At 42.0% G+C, this 21,968-nt stretch overlaps 1 protein-coding gene across 28 annotated transcripts in view; it reads right to left on the bottom strand.

Annotated features, from left to right (window-relative positions):
• The window catches only part of SVIL (supervillin), a 208,902-nt gene that overhangs the window by 36,171 nt on the left and 150,763 nt on the right, over nt 1-21,968 (bottom strand). For 12 of the 28 annotated variants that reach the window (XM_053261296.1, XM_053261277.1, XM_053261280.1 and 9 more), the window contains 8 exons: nt 20,859-21,054; nt 15,918-16,050; nt 10,244-10,291; nt 9,638-9,715; nt 7,588-7,653; nt 2,688-2,838; nt 247-336; nt 69-155 (listed from right to left, as the gene is read on the bottom strand). In XM_053261296.1, coding sequence (XP_053117271.1) covers nt 69-155; nt 247-336; nt 2,688-2,838; nt 7,588-7,653; nt 9,638-9,715; nt 10,244-10,291; nt 15,918-16,050; nt 20,859-21,054 — 849 coding nt within the window. The remainder of the gene's footprint in view (nt 1-68; nt 156-246; nt 337-2,687; nt 2,839-7,587; nt 7,654-9,637; nt 9,716-10,243; nt 10,292-15,917; nt 16,051-20,858; nt 21,055-21,968) is intronic. The other 16 variants (XM_053261294.1, XM_053261303.1, XM_053261304.1 and 13 more) reach the window with 13 other exon arrangements.

The following is a 21,968-nucleotide window of genomic DNA, read 5'->3' as shown; positions in this document are numbered from 1 at the left end:
ATTAAAGAAACAGAGGGTAGGAAGGATAGCCTGAAATACAGACGGTTTACTTTCAGATTTTTACAGACCTTTGTTGTTCAGCCTTCCCAAGAAAGTCTCTAATTTATCCAACTTCATGTCCGATTCTAACTGCATATCTGGCCGAGCTTCGATTTCTAAGCAAGACAAAAAAAAAATTTTTTTTCCCTTCAGAAGGGAGAAAATCATAGCACATCTCACAGTAAAAGTATGTTCTTGATAACCCACCTTCCAGGGGTTTTGAGACCGGCATGGTTGACTTCGTTCTGCTGCAGAAAGGGGACATTACTGGAGTTATGGCAGTAGGTGAAGCTAAACCTACAAAATAAACAGATTTGTAGTTTTACATTACACAAGCATGATATTCACTTTTAAGCAAACATGCCTAAACAATTTTACCCTGGAAGCTCTCTTTATACTGTCAAATTAGTATAGTCTCATTTATGACCATGCATGCAACCTTGTAGGGCAATCACAGAAGACTGGGATAGATTAATATTTTGCAAGGAATTAACAAATCTGTCAAGATTGCTTTACAGCAACATTCTGCATTTGCCCAAGCCCCTTAAGTAAGCTAGCTAAATCAAATCTTGAGTTTCTAGGTTTCTTCCTCCCTTTCCCGCTGATTAGGGAACGTTGTTAGCTTTTATATAGATTGACAGAGACTGATCTCAGAGAAAATGAAAGACTACAGGCAGCCTCATTCCTTTGGTCAGCTCTGCAGATATTGCAGAAAATACGGAGGACATTCTTGCTAGAGTAATGATTTATTATTAATGATACATATTTATGGACAGAGTGCATTATATGCTCTGTTAAACCACATGCTGACTTCTTAGGACAGGCAAATCAATATTACGCTATAGGATACCCACGTTCCTACAGGGAACTCTTTCCACATAATCTTGTCGGCCTAGGAGCTCTTGGACCTCTGCCATGAAACCCTGCGTGTTACAAAGGATTCTGGGGAATGTTCTAGAACACACAGCTGATTCACATAAGTTGCTGGGCACAGGCTTATGAGGCCTCACTGTTGCCCTGCATGCCCTCCTCTGTAGCTGTGCAATGCAGGAGAAGACTAGTCATAGCGGACAAACTGGCTCAGATCCAGACTACCAAAGTGGGCATGGACATGAAAGCTGCATGCCACCTTGGCAGCCTTCCCCACTAGCATGCAGTGGGGAGGGTTAATTTTGGGGTTCCTATCTCCCCCCCAGGTTGTCCTGTAACTGTCACACAGCCCCTCAGAGACATACTTCCATGTGCCACAGAATTCTTTTATGGGGAGGGAGCGATGGTGTGGGGAGGTGTTGAATGCCACCCATTGCTTCTTCCCCCACTATGTCCTTGAGGGTTGCACAATGCTCAGGGATATATTTCTACCAGTTACAGGGCGATCTGATGGGAAGTCACCCTTCCCACTGCACCCTGGGCAATACACAACTAGTTCTGATCCTCCAAAGCAGGTGCACGGCTCCTTTGATGGATCCTGGTGATCTTTTTATGCATCTCCTTTGATGGATCTGAGCCACTGTCTTTTAGGGAAGCTTTTCTGCCGTTACCGATGTTCTCACTGAGGTATCACATGTTTCCCAGGAACACCACAGATCACCAGGAACCCCAATATCAGTTGCAAGGGAGCAAGAGCAAAAGAAAGGGCATGCCTTCATTTCTTGCCTGTGGGCTGACCTGAGGTGTCTGGTAGCTATAGACCACTCCAGCCTCAGAGGCAAGATACCTCTAAATACCAATTGCAAGGGAGCAACAGCAAGAGAGAGGACATGCCCTCACCTCTTGCCTGTGGGCTTCTCAAAGGGATTTGGTGGACCACTGTATGAAACAGGATGTTGGACTGGATGGGCCCTGGCCCTGAGCCAGCAAGACTGTTCTTATCCCGGGAACACAAATTGAAAACCAATGACCAGGACCATTCAGCCCTGATGGACTGAAGGCCACCATCTAGCATCAGTGAATGAAACAGTTAAATTGTTACCTTTGAACACAGTCACTGCTCCGTCCAATTGGACAAGGGGTTGATATGTGAAATGAAGCCTGCCTACACATGTGCAATGCAAGTTATAAAACTGCAGTTTGATGGAGACCTGGGACTTCACACCCACTGTGCTTCCAAATCCAGACCCGCAAAGACCAATATGAGCTTATTTACAAACGTTTCTTTGTCCTGAAAAGAACAGTTTGTTCTTTAAATGAACCAAGTACCAGAATCAAGATATAGCAATCAGAAAAGTTAAAGGCAGTTCCTAAGACCAAGCAGGATACTCATTTGTTAGCTAATTTAACAAGATGTCATCAGAGCCCAAGTTGATTGCTAAGACACTATTCTTAGAGACATACTTTGATTTCCATTTTCAGGACAATCCAACTGTATATACTTAGAGCGAGAGAGAACTAAATATTAAGTTAAGAATACCAATACAGTCTGCTGTTACTACTATACTGTCCTAAGGTTTTAATGTAATTGAAATGCTGGCAAATAACGTAGGGATATTTCAAAATGACCAACCTCAAGAAAAAAGAGGAACTGAAAGTTCCTTGCCAAATCTTCCTGAGCTTGTTTTTCACTAATTTAAACACACACACACACACACACACACACACACACACACACACACACACGGAGGGGAGGAATGGATAACTTCATTACAGACCTTTCTTTACCATTCTACCAGCAACAGTGAACTGTGTGGAGTCATTGGCTGCTCCTTTACCCTTCGCCTTCCAAGCTTCTTCTCGGACACTAATCAGTTGCTTTCTTTCTTCAATCGTCATCTGACTTTCACAGCTATCCGACATCCTCTGCTTTTGGAAGAGAATAGGAGAGAGGTATCAAGGAATTGAAAGTGCAAACACAGGGCAGTGGTGAGACAACAAAAAACCTCACTCTCTAACCTAATTTACCTAAATGTTTACATGCATTGCAACTTCAATGTATTTTAAAAAGTTAATCTTTTGAACATCTTTTATGCCATGGTTGGAAGACATTTCAATTCATGATATATCTTTGGCTTGTTCCAGTTTACTTTAAACTGAAGAATTATTATTTCAGAGCAATCTACATTTTGCAAGGCTTGTCAACAGGACAGTTTTATAAGCAGCTGGTGCCGCATGCAATATTGTGTATTTGTCCTAATCTGTTTATTTCTTGAAGAGACATACCCAAAGTGCTCGAGTCCTCAGCTAACACCACTGATAAACAAAATGAAAATCACATCTGTGAAATTTCAGTTTGTCTCCAAACGCACTTAGGAAGCATCCTATCTGTGCCATTTTGTCATTTAAGTACCCACCCCTCAAAACACATAGTTGATACTTATGCTGTAGGCCAGTAGTTCCCAAGCTGAGTGCCTCCAGATGTTGCTGAACTACAATTCCCATCAGCCACAACTACAATTTATTGTAGCTGGGGATGATGGGAATTGTAGTTCAGCAACATCTGGAGGCCCCCAGCTTGGGAATCACTGACATAGGCTGTCTCTCCCTCCAGAAGCTCGTGCAGCTTTTAGAAGCAAAGTAGCAACAGAGAGTGAAACAGCTGCAGGCCAGAAATATCTAAGCACCATATTATCACCTTAGATGTTTGGGAGAGGCTATAAAGTGGGGTGGGGGTGGGGGAGAGCGCATCTTGCACTATTACATTCCCTTCTAGTTAAAAGAGAACTCTTTAGAGCTCCTAAATATAGCTACTTTATGGAATTTGCTGGCCACAGAAATGTGGTGATGTCCACTAGTATGCTGGCTTTAAAAGGGTTTAGATAAATTCAGAGAGGCTGAAGTTAATGGAGTTTCCATTAGGGGAAATAGCCAAGTTCAGAGGCAGTATGCCACTGAATGCCAATTGGTAGGGAACCAGAGAATGGAAGGGCTGCTGCCTTCATGCACTGCTTGTCGGTTTCCTGGAGGCATCTATTTGGCCAGAGAGAGAAGCAAAATGCTGGACTAGATGAATAGGATGGGGCTACAGCTGAGTGGCAGAGCACCTCCTTTGCATGCAGAAGGTCCCAAGTTCAATCCCTGGCAACTCCAGGTAGGGATGGGTAAAGACCCCTGCTTGAAACCTTGGAGAGCTACTGCCAGTTAGTGTAGGCAATACTGAGCTAGACGGACCAATGGTGTGAATCACTATAAGGTCATTTCCTATGTATCTTTGGTACTGGAAGGGACCTGTACAGCAGGGGTCTCAAACTACAGGCCTCCTGAAGATGTTGACCTACAACAATCATCACCCACGGCTACTAGGCATGGTGACTGAGAATGATGGGAGTTGTAGTCCAACAGCTACAGTTTGAGACCCCTGTCATAAGAACATGCCCTGCTGAATCAGGCCCAAGGCCTATCTAGTCCAGCATCCTATTTCACACAGTGGCCCACCAGATGCCTCCAAGAAGGCCACAGGCAAGAGGTGAGGACATGCCCTCTCTCCTGCTGTGGCTCCCCTGCAACTGATATTTATATATCTGTGGCTCTGTGGCTAGAGATGGCCTATAGCCATCAGACTAGTAGCCAGTGATAAACCTGTCCTCCATGAATTTGTCTAAGCCCCTTTTAAAGCCATCCAAGTGAGTGGCCATCACCACATCCTGTGGTGGAGAATTCCATAGATTAATTATGTGCTGGGTGAAAAATTACTTCTTTTTGTTGGCCCTAAGCATTTTTATTTTCAGTTCCCTTCCTAATGATCTCTAGCATGGAATTTGCTTTTTTCATGGAATCGACACTTTCAACAAGCTGTCCACCACGACCCCAAGATCCTTCTCCTGGTCAGTCACTGGCAGCTCAGACCCCATCAGTGTATATGTGAAGTTGGAGGGTTTTTTGCCCCAATATGCATCACTTTACACTTGCCAACATTGAACTGCATTTGCCGTTTTGTCAACCACTCACCCAGTTTAGAGAGATCCTTTTGGAGCTCCTCACAAGCTGTTTTGGATTTCACTACCCTAAATGATTAAGTGTCATCCGCAAGTTTTACTACTTTGCTGCTTATCCCAACTTCTAGATCATTTATGACTAAAGTTAAAGAGTACTAGTCCCACTATAGATCCTTGGGGGACCCCACTTCTTACTTTGCTTCATTGTGAAAACTGTCAATTTATTCCTACCCTCTGTTTCCTGTTCTTCAACCAGTTACCAATCCACAATTGTACTTGTCCCATTATCCGATTACTGCTAAGCTTCTGGTGGGGAACTTTGTTAAAAGCTTTTTGGAAGTCCAAGCATACTATGTCAACTGGGTCACCTTTATTCACATGCCTGTTGACACTCTCAAAGAACTCCAAAAGGTTAGTGAGGCAAGACTTGCCCTTGCAGAAGCCATGCTGGTTCTCCTTCAGCAAGGCCTGCTCTTCTGTGTTTAATTTATACATCCTAAGAGAACCAAATAAACTCAGAGTAAGTTTGCATTTAGCAACTGAGTACCTTGTGCCAGTTCTGAGATGGCTGGAGGGGGACTTATATTTCCTACTCCCTTCAACTGAAATAGCTGTTTTGTGATGGATACAAGTGCAGCCAGCCCATTAGGATACAAGTCAATGCTATTTTTTTTAAAAAAAAATCAACATAAAATGTGCTCTGGATCTCTGGAAGAACTGAACAGCAATTAAAGACCTATGTTGCCAAATTCAAAACATTTGCTCGAACACAAGAGCACATCTGACCTCACTTTTACTGCCTGCTAGAAGAGTGACGGAGTTCACACAAATATGAACCTATAAATCAATAATGAAGTCCAGAGAAGAGGAACTGCCAAGGGGCTACATCATGTTGCAGCAAGAGGAAATATTCAAAATATTGTGCAAAATGAAAAACTAATGCTGGTCCATGAAACAGTGCTTGTGGATCATTAACTCAGGGGAAAAGTCTGCTTTTGGTGCATTGGTTTCAAAGGACTTGAGAAGACCTCAAAGCACAGAAGGTTCATTTCAGCCTCCATGTAACAAACCATAGCAACACAATATATCACACAACTGCTGGGACTAGAATACATCCCAATGCAACCTAGACCAAAGGCAAGATATTTCATACAAAGAAAGCCCCTGACCCCTTTCCCTGCCACCTGAGCAAGAGAGCCCTTTTAAAATGGAAATTATTTTATTTTTATCAGGAGGAGAGTAACTGTCCCTGTCCAACACCAGCACAGCATCCCTGCAATGGCTGCTGGTGTCTACCTTAGTTTTCTTTTAAAATTGTGACCCCTTTGGGACAGGGAAACATGTCACTCTTCCACCCTGCAAAAATGGCTTTGAGCTTGTTTTTGTTTTTTAAAGCGGAATATACATATTTGCTGTAGACATAGTTGTAGAAGTAGAAAAACAATCATTATTCTCATCAGCCTTATTATCAGGAAAGAACTAGATGTTACATGGCGATTCCCCATGCGTTTTTTTTCCCATTTCAAAAAGCAGCCAGTGGAGCAATTTGGATCAGGGCCTCCATGACAGAGGAGGACAATTTCAACATTTGCTCTCATGTCAGTTACCCAACTAGTCACCACCTGACGCTGCTGTAATCCATGGAGGAGAAAGGCTTACAGGTAAAAATGTTTTGGGGTAGATCCCCTCTTTCCTACACCATGACCCTGAACTATTTGATTTTCATTTTGTGCTTCCTTTCCATCCTCTCTCCTGAAGAGAAGCATAGCAATCTTTAATGAGTCAAGAACAAGCAAGCAAGTAGTCCTGAACCAAACATTCAAGGCTAAAATCAGAAGGAAAGCTTCCTGTGAAGGCAAACCTATCCACTTACTAGACATGTTGTTTACTGCTTTTCATTAGCAGTTGCTAAATGTTTGGGGTTGGGGGAGGGAAGGGGGTGGGGTGGAGAAACGTTTGCCTTGAAACCATTCTATTTAACCAGTGGGTCAGTATGTGTCCTGTGGAGAACTTTTCTACCCTCTAAGTGACAACAATAAATTTGTTACTCACACTGTTGTTATCTTACTAGACATGATAAGATACTTAAATATGATCTTGAACAACCAATTATCTTCTGAATTTATAAAGACTGGTGGAAGATTAAGTTAGCTGAAAGCACAGAGACCACAAGAGAGATGTTGGAGATAGTGATGCAATTCATAAAGGTTAATGGAAAGGCACAAGAGAGAGAGAAAATGAATGCATTACTGTGAAGATTAAGGACTGCTTCCAAGGTTATTTGCTGTAGATATCTATTTTAACACCTATGTATTTTAAGGTGATGTGTGCATTTGTTTTTATTACATTTCACATCCCACCTTTTCCCTTTGATTCAACTTAAAGTGGCAGAGTAGGGTTCTTAGATGGCCTCCCATCCAGGCATTGACCAGATCCAGACCTGCTTAGCTTCATCGGGGTTGCTGCATCATGTGCCTTCAGACCATATCTCATTTTACACAATATTATTTTACTGCAAAGATGCATCTTTGGTACAAATGCAGCTCTTGCCATCCAAATATGCATATTTGTATGCCAGCAGTTATCCTAAATTCACCGGGCACTATAGCTTGCTTGAACAATAAGTATCCTCTCATTCCTTCCTATGCTAAAGAAATTGGTAGCACAGGCAACATTTCACCTTCCATCTCCAGGGGTGATGCTCAAAGGCCAGGGGGCTTGGCTCTCTCAAACTAGCACTACTGACCTTAAGGGAAAAGAAACAGAAGTATCAGAAACAGAGGCAAAGGAGATAAGCAGGAACAGAACAGAAGCAGGATCCCACCCCACTTCCTAACAGAACTCATAAAACAAAACAAATGGCAGGAGAGTTCAAGCCTGGAACAAGCAGCAATGGCTTGTAGGTGGGAAACAGTTATTCTGGACCACCACTAAGCTGTAGCACTGGGGTTTCCAACTGCAAGCCTCCAAATGTAGACTACCACCATCCCTAGTCACAGCTGCCAGTAGCCAGGGACAATGTGAGTTGTAGGCCAATATCTGCAGCAGAGTCACAGTCTGAGACCCCTGCTGTTAGGGATGTGCACAGAACTGCCCCAGGCGGTTCGGTTTGAGTTCAAACCCAACTCGAACCGAACCACCCGGTCTGTGTAATGGTTCTAACGAACCAACCAGTGGTTCGGTTCATGCCTAGAACCAGGAGTCGAACCAATTCAAACCTTCTCAACCCCAGTTCTAGTGCTTGCAAAGGGGAATCTGGTAAGGATTCCCCTTTACAAGCACTGGGGGAACCCTATGTCCTTGGGAAAGTGTGTGGGGGGGGCCCGAGTGGTTACCTCACATGCCACGGTGGTGGTGGCAGGCCGGTGGCTCCCCTAGGCCCTGCTGGCACTACCACCCCATTAGTTCCACCTGGCAGGGAATTTAGGCATGCGTGGAGGCCATTAGAATGACCCATATTCATGCATGGACTCCCACGAGCACTCCAGAGTGAATTCCCAGCCAGCGTTTGCTGGCTGGGTGCATTTATTTCCCTTCCTTTCCCTCCAGCAAACGCTGGCTGGGAATTCACTCTGGAGAACTTGCATGGGACCTGCAGCAATCGGACCACACCCATGTGCGCAGGACCCGTGCCTCCATTCCCTGGCTCCACCACTGCTTCAAAGCTATGCTTTTTCCTGCCTGTAAGCCAGAGGGAAGATATATGTTGTATAGCAGGAAGGGATATGCAAACAGGTTCTAGTTGAACCGGCCCGGTTCAGGCTCAAACTGGACCGGTCCTCTAAAAAGGGGGGCTGGTCTGAGCTCAAGCTGAACTGGGCCCTGTTCCATCAGTTCTAGTGCTTAAAAAGGTGAGGATTCCCCTTTACAAGCACTGGGGGAACCCTATGGGGCTGGAAAAGGGTGGGCAGGAGGGTAACCACATGTGACAGGGCAGAGGTGTGGCTCCTCAGGGGTGGCTCCCTTATTTCCTGCCAGTGCTCACCCCATCAGCTCAGGCCAACAGGGGGCCCCTCACAGCGAGGGAGAGAAAGGGAAATAAATGCACCCAGCTAGCCAACATTGGCTGAGAATGAACTCTGGAGGACTTGTAGCTAGGTTCTTTGAACTTGTCCACTCAATGGTGGCTCTGCCCCTGCCTAGGAGCCTTGCCACCTCCCAGTGGCCAGAGATATCTTTTGTGGATACCCATTTTTCTAGGCACGGACAACAACTCATAGCATCACTTTTTTATTTCTAGTAGATATATAATGAGAAAACACAGAATGAGAAAGTACCCTACTCTGTGCACAACAGTATGGAATATAGTTATGGATTGAGTCTTGTTGTGCAATACAATCTGGGCTCCCCTTCAGGCTGAGGTGGGGTGGGTCATGGACTCACCTATACTAGGCAACTATGGGTGTGGGATTTCTAAAAACAAAGAAAACATTAATATTTGAATATGCATAATATAGACTAGTGTAATGTCACTGTTCAAAAACTGAACTGAATGTCACCTTTGAAAGCAGCCTTAAATGTTAAACATGATTTGGTTGTATATAGTCTAATTTTGCTATATACACCAACAGAGTAAATAAAGGAATGCCACACTTTCATACTACTGATTTCCATGCACATGTGAGAAAGGCCTATGTGGGGATGAAAAATAACCGTGTAAAGGAACGATATATCCTCTACATCCAACAAATCATTGCAAGACCTGTTTAGAGTGTGCAAGATTTGCTCACCTGATTAATAGGTACAAAGGGATGACATTTATGGGCAGCAGCTATAGCAGGAGAATAAGTAGAAGCATAGACAGGTTCCTATAGACAGGGGCAGAAGCATATAAGAAAATGAGAAGGACATGGAAATGATGTGCCAGACAGTAAAGGGATGAAAGGGGGTAGGAGGGGTGATCACTACAAATTCAACTATGGCACTCATTCTAATCTTTCAGAATTGTTTTCTCTATACAATATGCCATAATAGCAAGGTAAGAAACTACAAATGTAGTATGCTTACTGAAGCCACATCCATGCAATAATTAAAAGGGTTAGTGAGAAAATGGCAGTGTGCTCTGATAGAAAGCAGCAAGCATGGAAGAGCACCTTTGATGCTCAAAGGTTCAGCAGCCCATTAACCACAAAAGCAATGCTTCCACCTGGCAATGTATGCAACCCTTCCTGAAGCGAGGAACTCTCTACTATGTGGATGCACTACCATCCATTACTATATAGGCACTACCACCATAAATATGCTGGAAATACAGCTGGAAGGGAATACCATTTGCACCCAGAAGGAAAATTAGTCTGCCACCTAGAATAACCCCTATGCATTAGAGTCAGGCTTACCCAAAGCAGCTTAGACATGGTATTATCATCCGTAACTCCTCCTTCTTCCTATAGGTTAAAACAAACAGGAAACATTGCAGAGTGTGACACAAAGGCGTAGCTGCAGAGAGTAGCTTGCATTCCAAGCGCCATTGCTCTCAGTCCGACTAAAACTTGCAATGGGTGCAGTGGACAAATGAAAATTATAATTCTAGTAGCAAAGCAGCCTATTACCTAGAGACAACACCCATGTTGCGATTTAGTATTCCAGCAGCATGACCTCGAGTGCACCAAGTAATCTGGGACTTTGGATAAGAGTTTGCATTTCTGTAAAGGAATAGCTAACTTGACATGGTGAATTTGAACTCTTTCTAGTAATTATGATGAAAATGCACAGGATTGAAGAATGAGACCAGAAGGGAAAGGGAATATAAAAGCAAATCAGCTCCAGTTATGATCTGATTCACATCTAGATATGAATACTTCAGTGTAATGAATCAAATACAGTTTTATATTCAGTGGATTTAAATAATAAAACAGCCAGGATATCAGCTTAGAACAGTGGTTCCCAACCTGGGGTCCTTCCGATGTTGCTGAAGTACAACTCCCATAATCCCAGCTACACTGTAGCCGAGGGTTGTAGTTCAGCAACATCTGGAGGCCCCCAGGTTGGGAACCACTGGTTTAGAACAAAATATGGGGGAAACTACGATTACAATGCAAAGCATATTCTTACCCAAGAAAGGTAGCCACACATATTGTGCTACAGGAAAAGTTGTGCAATGTGTGGCAACAATACAGGAAAGGTTGCCACATATCGTGTAAAAGTAGTATAAAACTAAACCCTGCAATCCTAATCATCGCTATTATTGGTACCATGAAGGTTAGATTTATACAAGGAAAGTATAGAATTCAGTATTTTACTCAATATATTTCCCTCAAAAATATGAACAAAATTCTACAGTATTTTACAATTCATAAAAACTTCTACTACCATTTTTAATACGTTTTCAGCACTCAGCACCTCAACTCCAATTAAAAACATTTTCATCTAGATTTTAAGACTTGCATCCCAAGCACCATTGTTCTCAGTCCAACTAAAACTTGCAATGGGTGCAGTGGACAAACTTATTAAAATTCCTAGCTCCATAAATTGTTTTATGAAAAGCTCTAAACAAATCTCAAAGGCCTGAAATTTTCTACATTATCTAGAAATAGTTAACATACCTAAACCCAGGGATATTTTTAATTCCTGGGGAAGGGAATCTTACCTATAAGCAAAGTGCCTGGAGTTCACTTAAGCAGTCGTCCAGCCATACTATTGCCAAAAGCATTGCTGTTACTCCATTTGAAGGGTTGTTGACATTTAAGAATGTTACAGATTGCTACATGTTATGTACCACACACATGCAAATCACTCTGAGCAAAACCAGCCACAGGCAGAACCATCACATAGTAGCATGCTTCAACAGCTGATCGGTAGCTTTCATAATCTGGATGAGAGCAAAAGATCATGCCTCGTACTATTTATTTCCTGAGCCATCTCCAGTATGAAATATCTGCATAGCATCAAGGCAGGGCTTAGTTGCCACTGCAGTTTTCATCAGCATGAGAAATAATACAATAATAAAAGATATCAAGGAGCCAACAGATGCCATGTACTCATGAGAAGCAAGTATTTGAGGAGCTGAATGCTGTTGTCCTACCTAAAACAAAGCCACAACTCTTTCCCAACTCATATTGCTTGACCAGTAATCACCATTTGGAATGCAAGGGCAATGAGCAGTTGGGGCAAAATGGTGAAGAGATGCCATTCCAGTTGAAGTAGCTGTTTTATTAGGCTTTGAAAAAGAACTCTCTCACAAGTTCACTTCGGCTGGTTCGCAAGTTACGTCCTTTTCTCAACAAGCAGGCCCTGGCAACAGCAAATCATGCCTTTGCTACCTCTCGTTTGGATTACTGTAACGCGCTCTACCTAAGGTTGTCTTTAAAAACTATTCGGAAGCTTCAACTAATCAAGAATGCAGTGGCCCATCTTCTCATGGGTGGCCATAGATCTGGTAGTATTACACCTCTTTTACGGTTGCTGCACTGGTTGCCTGTTTGCTTCCAAGTCCAATTTAAAGTGCTGGTTCTCACCTACAAAACCCTTATGGGCTTAGCGCCTGTATATCTCTGGGATTGCATCTCTTGGCCGGTTGTATCCCGTCCTGTGAGGTCTTCTCAGCTGGCCCTCTTTAGTGTCCTGGGCCCTGGTGTAGTGTGTGGTGCCTGGGCCAGTAGGAGGGCCTTCTCTGTGGTCACCCCTCTTCTTTGGAACACCCTTTGGAACGAATCCCCCAGATTCATTCAGCCCCCTCCTTAGTGGTTTTTAAGGCCCTTCTTAAGACCTACCTTTTTCGCCAAGCTGTTACCCTTTAATTTTTTAAAAAATATATTATTGTTATTGTTAACTGTGTAGAGTCTTTGGATGAGGCGGTATATAAGAAATTTTTAATAAATAAAATAAATTTACTGAGGCCACTAAACTCATTCTGAACAGTCTCAAATTTGCTTTTCATGCTGACCTTTGCACCCCCTAATTCTATCCTATCCTTCGAAATCCTTCTGGTGGACTGGATTTTAAGCAAAATCTCTCTGAAATTCAGTTATCTGGGATAGAACAGCGTGGTTAAACCAGGACACCAAGATTAATAGTGTAGGGGTTCTCAAGACTGGGTCCCCAGATGTTTTAAATTGATTGATTGATTAAGTGCCGTCAAATCATTGTCGACTCTTAGCGAACACATAAATAGATTCTCTCCAGGATGATCTGTCTTCAACTTGGCCTTTTAGGTCTCTCAGTGGTGCATTCACTGCTGTTGTAATCGAGTCCATCCACCTTGCTGCTGGTCGTCCTCTTCTACTTTTTCCTTCAACTTTTCCCAACATTATGGACTTCTCAAGGGAGCTGGATTTTCACATAATGTGTCCCAAGTATGAAAGCTTGAGCCCAGTCATTTGTGCCTCAAGTGAAAATTCTTGATTGATTTTTTAAACTCCCATAATTTGAAAGCCATTAGGGCTGGGGACAACACGAGCTGTAGTCCAACAATGTTTAGAGACCCACGCTTGGGAATTTGCACTAACGTATGCACTTTTTGCTGGAAGCAGTTATTGGTATGAACCATTTCATTATGTCCTAATAATGGGCTTGGGTCAGCTGGCCGACTACTATCGAAGATAGAATTCTAGACTTCAATGGGCCTTTGGTCTGATCTAGCAAGGTAGTTCGTATAATTGTAAATTGAATTATTCCTTAGGGCTGACAAATGAGAAGTGAGAGATTATGGGTCATTTAAACCCAACACCATGGTTTTGTGTTACAGGAACAAGTCTCAGGCCGACATACTCCATCATCTCTGCAATACTCTCTGCACAGAAGCTTTCGACAACAAACAATAGTGTACTGTTTTGTCTGAATCTGGCAAGTTATGGTTTATGCAAACTGAGACCACAACCCACATTCAGACTATGCTGTACACAGTTCTGGTTTGAATGCAACAGCAAACTATGGTTTGCACATAATGCAGAACAGAAGCTTCTAATCTCTCCACGGGAGGCTGGGAGGGGACGAGGACATGCATAAGCTCCAGGCTCATTCATGTAACACTAAACCATGGTTTAACGTTACATCAAAAAATATCCTTAGGTGGCTTAGTCATTGTTTGAAAAACCAGCGCTATAACAGTGAAGGTGATAATGGCCACTCTTGAATGAGGCACTGCTGGTAGCTGCCACCGATGAATCTCATTTGAAATTGAGATTTTTAATGCCCCCTTTCAAGGGGGATGAATTCAAAGTGGAATAATCAACACAGAGAAGTTATTTCAGCTACAAAGGTTAGAAGAGCCTGATCAAGTTAGCTTAAAATAAAAATAGGAGGCTGAGAAGGTGTACAGTCTAGCAAGCAGTCAGAGAATTTTAATCGATCAATCGTCTTTTAACTGACCAATTGCATTTAAATGAACTTATGTATTACCCTTTTGAGACACTGAAGGAAGTAGAAAATCAGAATTTGAGGGCAGGAATTGCAGCTTAGTGGTAGAGCAAGTATGCTGCATGGAGAATGTCCTACGTTCAATTCCAGGCATTTTCATGTAGGGCTGAGAAAATACTTTGTCAAACCCTGGAGAGTCACTGCAAACCAGAGTAAGCAATATTGAGCTAAATGGACTGATGGTCTGACTCAGTAAGGACTTCCAGGTTCCTATAATTTACTCAACAAAAGCTACTATCCATAGCTAAAATAAAAGGTCCTCTAATATTTTCTTTCATTCTCCTTTAACATACCTGAACCAATATTGTCTCCAAAAACCAAAACAGGAGTTCATTCTGGGGTCTACCCATCAACTTAAGCTTTAGTTGATTAATCTGACTAAAATCTGCAGCTCTAGATTGAACCACAGGGGAGAGTACAATGATAATTATTTAGGCTAAAGAATATTAGGTGCTCAAGAAGAACTAATTGCTCTAAATAATCTAAACCATTTCCAACTTTGAAAACTGTAAAACTCTAGAATAGTTTGCTTAGAACAATCCTGGGCCCCAACTTGAAAAGTTAGGGTTCTTATTGTTGCAACTGGACTTTTGTGATCTCTGCTCCTAATAAAAAAAATCACACCCAAACGGGTTGGTAGCTTTGCTATCAAGGGTCACAGAAGTCTCAAGGTGCCTATCTAGGATCACAGCAACTATAAGGATCCTTACAAATATATTTTGCAGATTAAGATTTTATTCAAAGACTCTAAAAACTCAGCTAGAATTGTTCCATCTTCATGCCAACAAAAACAAAAACAAAAAACCCGAACGAAACAAAGCCCCAAACCTTATGCTTTCAGATGCTCTTCCTCATTAGGAAAACCTTTCAACTTAAAAATTAGGGAACTTAATTCTGGATAAGAAAACTCTCTGTGTTAATGAACAATAATGAACTTTGGCGTGTCTGTCAAGATTTTGTAAAATCATAAGATCTAGGGATGTACACTGCAATTCGAGGATTAATTGATTAGATTTGAACGATTTGACCTCAAATTGAACCCCAAGCTCTGCTTCCAGGGAGAACTGATCTACCAACTGCTTTTCTCAGAGGGAAGGTCAATCTAACTGGCAGACCAACAATCCCAAGAAAAACAGTGCTCGAATTATACTGTTTTTCCAGGGAGAGCTGGTCTAATGGGTATTACATCTAATGGGTAGACCTGCTCTCCATGGAAAAATTGAATTGATTCGATGATTCATGAATCAAATCGTCAAAGCAGCTGGCAGGTGCCACCTGCTTTGACCATTTGATTCAAGATTTTGCTATTCAATTTGAGGTTGAATTGCAAAATCCAATTTGTGCACACCCCTAACGAGTTTCCTAAGTTACTGAAGAGTTCTGCAAAACACACGCTCCCTGCTCTGTGTTGAGACATAAACCTCTTGTCAACGTGGCGACACAAATTTAAGAAATCATCTCAGTTAAGAGTCCTTGCTGCATTACAAGAGAATACTCCATACTGCTTTAAAGCTCAAGTCCTGCTGAGGGGATGCCATGCTACAAGCAGCAGCTGTTACCTTAGTTGCCTCAAGAGAAGCATGCTGTAGCCTAATGCATCCACAGGGCTGAAATGTTTTCAAGTGGAATTCTATTCCCAAACATGGGCAACATTACCTTCTTTGTCAACAGCTGCTCCATCTCTTGCAGCTGAGGGCCACGCTCAATGACTGATACCCGGCCATATTCCTGCTTTTTGTTCAGCCTGTTTTTCCAGTCTTCTTCACCACTCTTCTTTAGGAGCGCCAGCCTGAAAATGAGGAAGGAGGCAAGAAATCCAAAGACACCATGCTGAATAAGAGCACTATGAATATTCAAAATAAGCTTTCCATATACTTCCAGAAGTCATTTCACATGTTATATAGCATCTAACATGGATTTACCAGTAAAGGCATTATGGTATATGTGTGTTGTGTGTTGAGGTGTCTGAACACATGTACAGATTTTTGTGTGAATGACTGTACCAGAATTCCATTTTTGAAGTGAGGCTGGTCACAAATCCCTCAAATGCATGGTATAGATAGGAAGTGTACTGCTATACATGCAGTCAACGTAACGTGTGGCTGAATGTATGTACTAAGTATACAGAATGTACAGTATGTACAAATATGCGCACTAAACGTAACATGTTAATAGGGCTTGAGTGTATGCTCAATAGGAAACCAGCACCAGGTCTGGCAAGTGTACCAGTATCAAACACATGCTTCGAATAATCTCTTTATTATATACATACTATATACATTAAGCGTATAAACAAAAAAATCTCAAATATACACATACAAAGCAAAACATGTGTTGCAGCCCTTAAAAAGTGATGGGTGGAATACAGATAGGGTTGAATTTGAATCATCTGACAACCAAAACCATGAACCAGGAATCACACAAGCAATCTTGAACTATTCTTCAAACAACTCATTTCCCCTTTTAAATACCAATATGGCACCCTACTTTGTCTAACAAATAGTCAGCCAGCTCTCATATGAATTAGACATTGTATTTGATTCTGTTTTTCTGTCTATATGTAAACCACTGTGAGCTTGGGAAAGGCAGCTGAATTAATAATAAAAAACAATATTGCACCACTAAGTAGAAAAGTCAAACCGAGATTTGAAGCAGTTGGGTTTGACAGCATGCTGGAAACAGAGAAGCAGAAACATGACGGAAAGCTGATATCTGGGTCCACGGAAGAAGTAGCAAAACAGAAATGAAGGAACAAAGTGGATCTCAGCAGTGTATGATTTCAGCTGTACGGTGCCAAACAGGAGTTTCTGGCTGTAAGTAGCTCTTGGGAAATTGAGATGGGGGAAGTGGGGCCGTAGCTCAGTGGCAGAGTATCTGCTTTGCACGTAGAAGGCCCTAGGTTCAATCCCTGGCAGAATCTCCAAGTAAGGCTGGGAAAGACTTCTGCCTGGAACCTTGGAGAAGCCGCTGCCAGTCAGTGTAGGCAATACTAAGCTAGATGGACCAATGGTCTGACTTGGTACAAGGCTATGTTCCTATGTACATGCCCTCTATGCTTGAGTGGCAGAAGCTGCCCTAATACATGATGTTATATCTATCATTCCTCTTCCTTTCCCCAAAACGTTGGCTCAACCCCTCAGTTCTCATCCTCTACATAAATCTAAGTATATGCAACTGAATGTGTGTATATTCTTCCCTTGTTTCCCTCACCACCATCTTCCTCTTCTTTCCCTATCAACACCTTGGTTGCAAGGACCTGTCCTTTTTGCTTGTATTAGTCTAAAGCAGGGCAGCAAAGCTTCGGCTTTCCTGCAGATCCTGGCCTACACTTCTCACCATCCCTATTATAAGCCACTGAGACCGGATACAATAGGAGTTCTAGTCCAACAGCTGGAACACCCAAGTTCTGCAGCCCTGGTTTAAAGCATCAGTCATATTGATGCTGGAAGAATATCCATCGTTCCCTTACCACAATAGTGGGGTCCCTGTCACTATAAGCAACACAGAAGTTTTTCAAAGTGCACGGTCAAGCTCACCAAGTGAGGAAGGCATTTGCCATTTTCCGTTTTCAAACTATGCCTGCAGCGTATCTTGAAGGTAGATTTTGGAAACTCCCTGTGGAACAGTGCCTCTGCCATTGCCGTTCAGGGCAAGTGGAAGACATTATTCATTATGTCATACATCGCCTCTCTTATGATGTGATGCGGGAAACAACGCCGAGACAGATTATTGATAAATTTAAGGGCTCTGATGTGGCATCTGCTCCCGGTCTCCATCAGTTTTTAGACAGCAAGTAAAATCTTGGCTTTTTACCAAGGCTTTTAAATGAGTGTTTTGTTTGCTGTTGCTATTTATCTTACAGTTATATTGTACATGTTTTTTAATCTTTTAATTTTTATATTCCATTTTAGTTCTTATTGTGCAGTTCTTATGGTTTTATATTGTTTTAAATGTTTTGTAAACAACCTTGAGATTATTTTAATGAAAGGTGGTATAAATATGTAACAATTAATCAATCAATGTTTAAACTACCTTCTTGAGAATGTGGTTCCATATATTAGCTACCAAGTTGCTACTTTTGCATTATTGTCTTTTAAACTTAGAGTTTAAATTGTAAATTCTAAATAGTACTTTTAGGTCTTGTTTTATTCTATATACTACATTTATTGATGTAATCACAGATGGGTATTTTAGGTCATTATTTTTAAATTGTATTTAATTAAGAGCTCCCTCCCCATTTCATTTCATTTCATTTCATTTCTTTTCTTTCTTTATTTATTTGTTCAATTTATATACCGCCTTTCATTAAAACAATCCCAAAGTGGTTGTGTTATGCTCACGTTATATTTTATGTTTTTCATGTTATGTTTTATGTTGTTATGTTATGACTAGTGGTTACAACAAAAAACTTACTTACAATCGTGCGGTTTGAACTTTGATTTTACTTTTCCTGGGGGAGAATGTTAAGTAATGTAAACTCAGAAATCTTTAGGCTTGCTCTTCTCCAGCTTCAATCAGAAGCTGGAGAAGAGGAGTGTCCAGACAGGCTCTAAGCCCTGTGGACTCCCCAGAAACAGCCATGTCTCAGCAAAAATTGAGAGAGGAGGAGGGTGAAGTGATTGTGTGCTAGTCCCAAACTGGGTAGGATGACGGCAGCAGCCAACTCGTATCATGTACTCAGCACTATATCGAGGGTGGAGGAAAAACACGTCCCACCCCCACTTCCTACCCAGACTGCGGCTAGCACACAATCACTTTTCCCTCCTCCTACCTTGACTTTTGCCAACACACTACTATTTCTTGGGAGTGCTCATGGGACTTGGAACCTGGCTGGATGCCCCTCCTACCCAGCTTCTGGTCATGAGAACAAGCTCCTTCATTTTCATCCTCAAAAATGGACGGCTAGGACAAGTCATCGCAAGGGAAAATCCGACTCTTGCTGCCTCTTGTCCAGGAGATCTGTGCTCTTTGACATATACATGTGCTCATTCAATAGCCTCTGGGGACAAGTGGAAGTTCTCCACCAGCTTGATGCTTAGGGTTAAAGTTCCCCTTCATCCTTTCCTGGTCATTTGTTTTCCCCAGATGAGTGGGCAGCACAGCATTCTTCAAAAGGCCCTTTTGTGTTCGGTACATGCCATACTGACTTCTCCTTGGTATTCAGGAAATGATTGTGCATTATATCTTCTTAAACCAAAGTGTGAAAGTGGTAACAACTGCACTGTCTACTAATCAAGCTCAACCTACAAATCTTAGTTTTTTAAAAATTGGCAAGCAAGTAAAAAATGAACAAAACATATACTGGAAAATATATTGTGGCAAGCTAATCGTTTTATCAGTATACAGATTAAAATTAGATCCTTAAAGTCATTGAGTGGGCTCTACCATATAGGAACATAGGAAGCTGCCTTATACCAAATCGGATCCTTGGTGCATCTAGCTCAATATTATCTACACTGGCTGGCAGTGCTCTCTGTGGTTTCAGGCAGGAGCCCACGGGTAATGCCTAGGGCCAAGGCCACAGATTCTACTTCTACAGTGAATTATGACCTGTGATATATTTAATACACATAGGAGAAAAATATAATGGTGAGTAAACTTCATTCCAAAAAGTTACCTATAACATGGACTATGGTTAAAAGAAAATACCTTCTGAGATAACCCACATTCTACATCCAGAGAAGCTGAATTGTAATGTGTAGTGTATGCAAATTAGCATATTAACATATATGAATATATTTGTTCACTGCGTGATGTATTCTGCCTCTGCTAGTTATGAGGAGGAACGAACCATAGGAAATTTTGCTTATTCAGGTATTTTCCACACAATTTCAAGTCCATTTCCTGAGCCATAAGGATAAGTACTGGAAATTCTAGGTTCTCGGGATGATAAATTCGGCACCCAATACCATATTAGGATCATAGAATGCCCACAACAACACCTAGACAAAACTATTGTTGATTAGCTTGTCTGAAAGTCTAATCACCAGCAGTGTAATGCTTAAGAGTGTTGGATTGTGACTGGGGAGACTCAAGTTCAAATCCCCACTCATCCATGAAACTCAGTGGGTGATAGTCACTTATCTCTCAGCCTAACCTCCTCACAGGGTTCTTGTGAGGATGAACTTAACCATATATACCACTCTCGGCTTCTTGGAGGTGGAGAGGAATATAAATGTAAAAATACGAACAACAAAAAACAAACATGTTCAGGCATCTCACTCAAAAAAAGATGAAGATCTAGAAAATGAATGTTAGACTTATCTCCTTTTAAAAACTTTAATCTTTATTTCCCACATCTGCAAGAATGCTGCCCTTTAGACAACCACCTACTTTGTAGTTTTGCTCTCACAGAAAAAGCCTCCTCTTTTTAGCAGTAAAAAGGATTACTTTAGCAGTAATAATTATTTCCTGCAGCAGCAACAATTTAGCAGTAATAACAATGTTAAGCAGTAAAAAGTCAACTAGTCTGATTTTTCTTTTAAAGAACAGGAGTATTAAGAAATCCCCCAGGGCAGTTCTTCTTGCATATTGTCCCTCCAAACTCCTATCTTAAAAGGGGAGCACACATGCTTCAAAAGGAAAACATTTATTTACCTTTCTTTAATTGACATGGTTTTGCTGGACCCATCAAGGGTATCCTCCGCTATTTCTGCTTTGCTCTCTCTGGAGTCTAGTTTCCCTTCCAACAGCTCAGATGTTTCCTGCTGCCTACAGGATACCACAGTTGCAGGCTGAGAAACACTCTTTGTTGCTGCCGTTGCCACAAGTTCTGAAATTGGCTCGTCATGCTCTGAGAGGGAGAAGTTTAGAAATAGTGCTTAACTGCAAAAGTCCTGCATAGAATTACTGAAACTGACAGGTAGCTTCTTGCTTCTTATAACTAATTGTGCTAATCAAGGTTACAAATTAGGTACTCACCGCCGCCACAGTAACATTCCTACATGGCCTCACAATCTACAGCACCATGAATGATACTAGTATTCTGTGGCTAGCTGGAAGAATTAATCACATAAAGTTGATTCAATATCCATGGTTTGCACTAACCACAGTTTAGACCTGTGTTTCTCAACCAGTGTGCTGTGCTGACACGCTCTGACTGACTGCGAGAAGTTGAAACTCCCAGCTCTTGGATCTGACTTGCCGTACAATGCACTGGGAAGGAGGTAGCCCTTCCTGATGCCTAGAGGAGTGAGTCAGCTGCAAAAGCAGACAGTTTAAAGGCTTTAACCTTTAAAGTCCTAAATGGCTTGGGACTCAGTTACCTGACAGAGTGCCTTGCCCCATATGTCCCGACTCGGACCGAGTAAACCTGCCAAACGAGGTGAGGCGGGTGCAGCTAGCGAGAGGGCCTTTTTGGTGGTTGCACCCCGTTTATGGAATAGCCTCCCCAGTGAGGTCCGCCTGGCACCATTACTTTGTTCTTTTAGACGCCTGGTAAAGGCCTTAATGTTCACTCGGGCTTTTTAAATTTGATTTTTAAAACTGACTTAAAAACAAGTTTTTAAATTGTTTTGTACTGTATTCTGGGTTTGTTTTTTTGGTGTGTTGTGATTTGATGAGTTATGTGTTTGTATTAGATGTTTTAATGTTGTGTTGTGAGCTTCCCAGAGAACAATTTGTCCATTTGGATGCAGGCCAAACCAGAGCTGGTCCAAAGCACCTTCAAACTGTGGTGATGGGTCCTAGTTTGGCATCTGCAGGGTA

This window comes from Hemicordylus capensis, chromosome 6 (assembly GCF_027244095.1).
Source record: "Hemicordylus capensis ecotype Gifberg chromosome 6, rHemCap1.1.pri, whole genome shotgun sequence".
Lineage (NCBI taxonomy): Eukaryota > Metazoa > Chordata > Lepidosauria > Squamata > Cordylidae > Hemicordylus > Hemicordylus capensis.
Note: the sequence above shows the minus strand (reverse complement) of the source record. Positions and strands in the feature narration are given on the sequence as shown.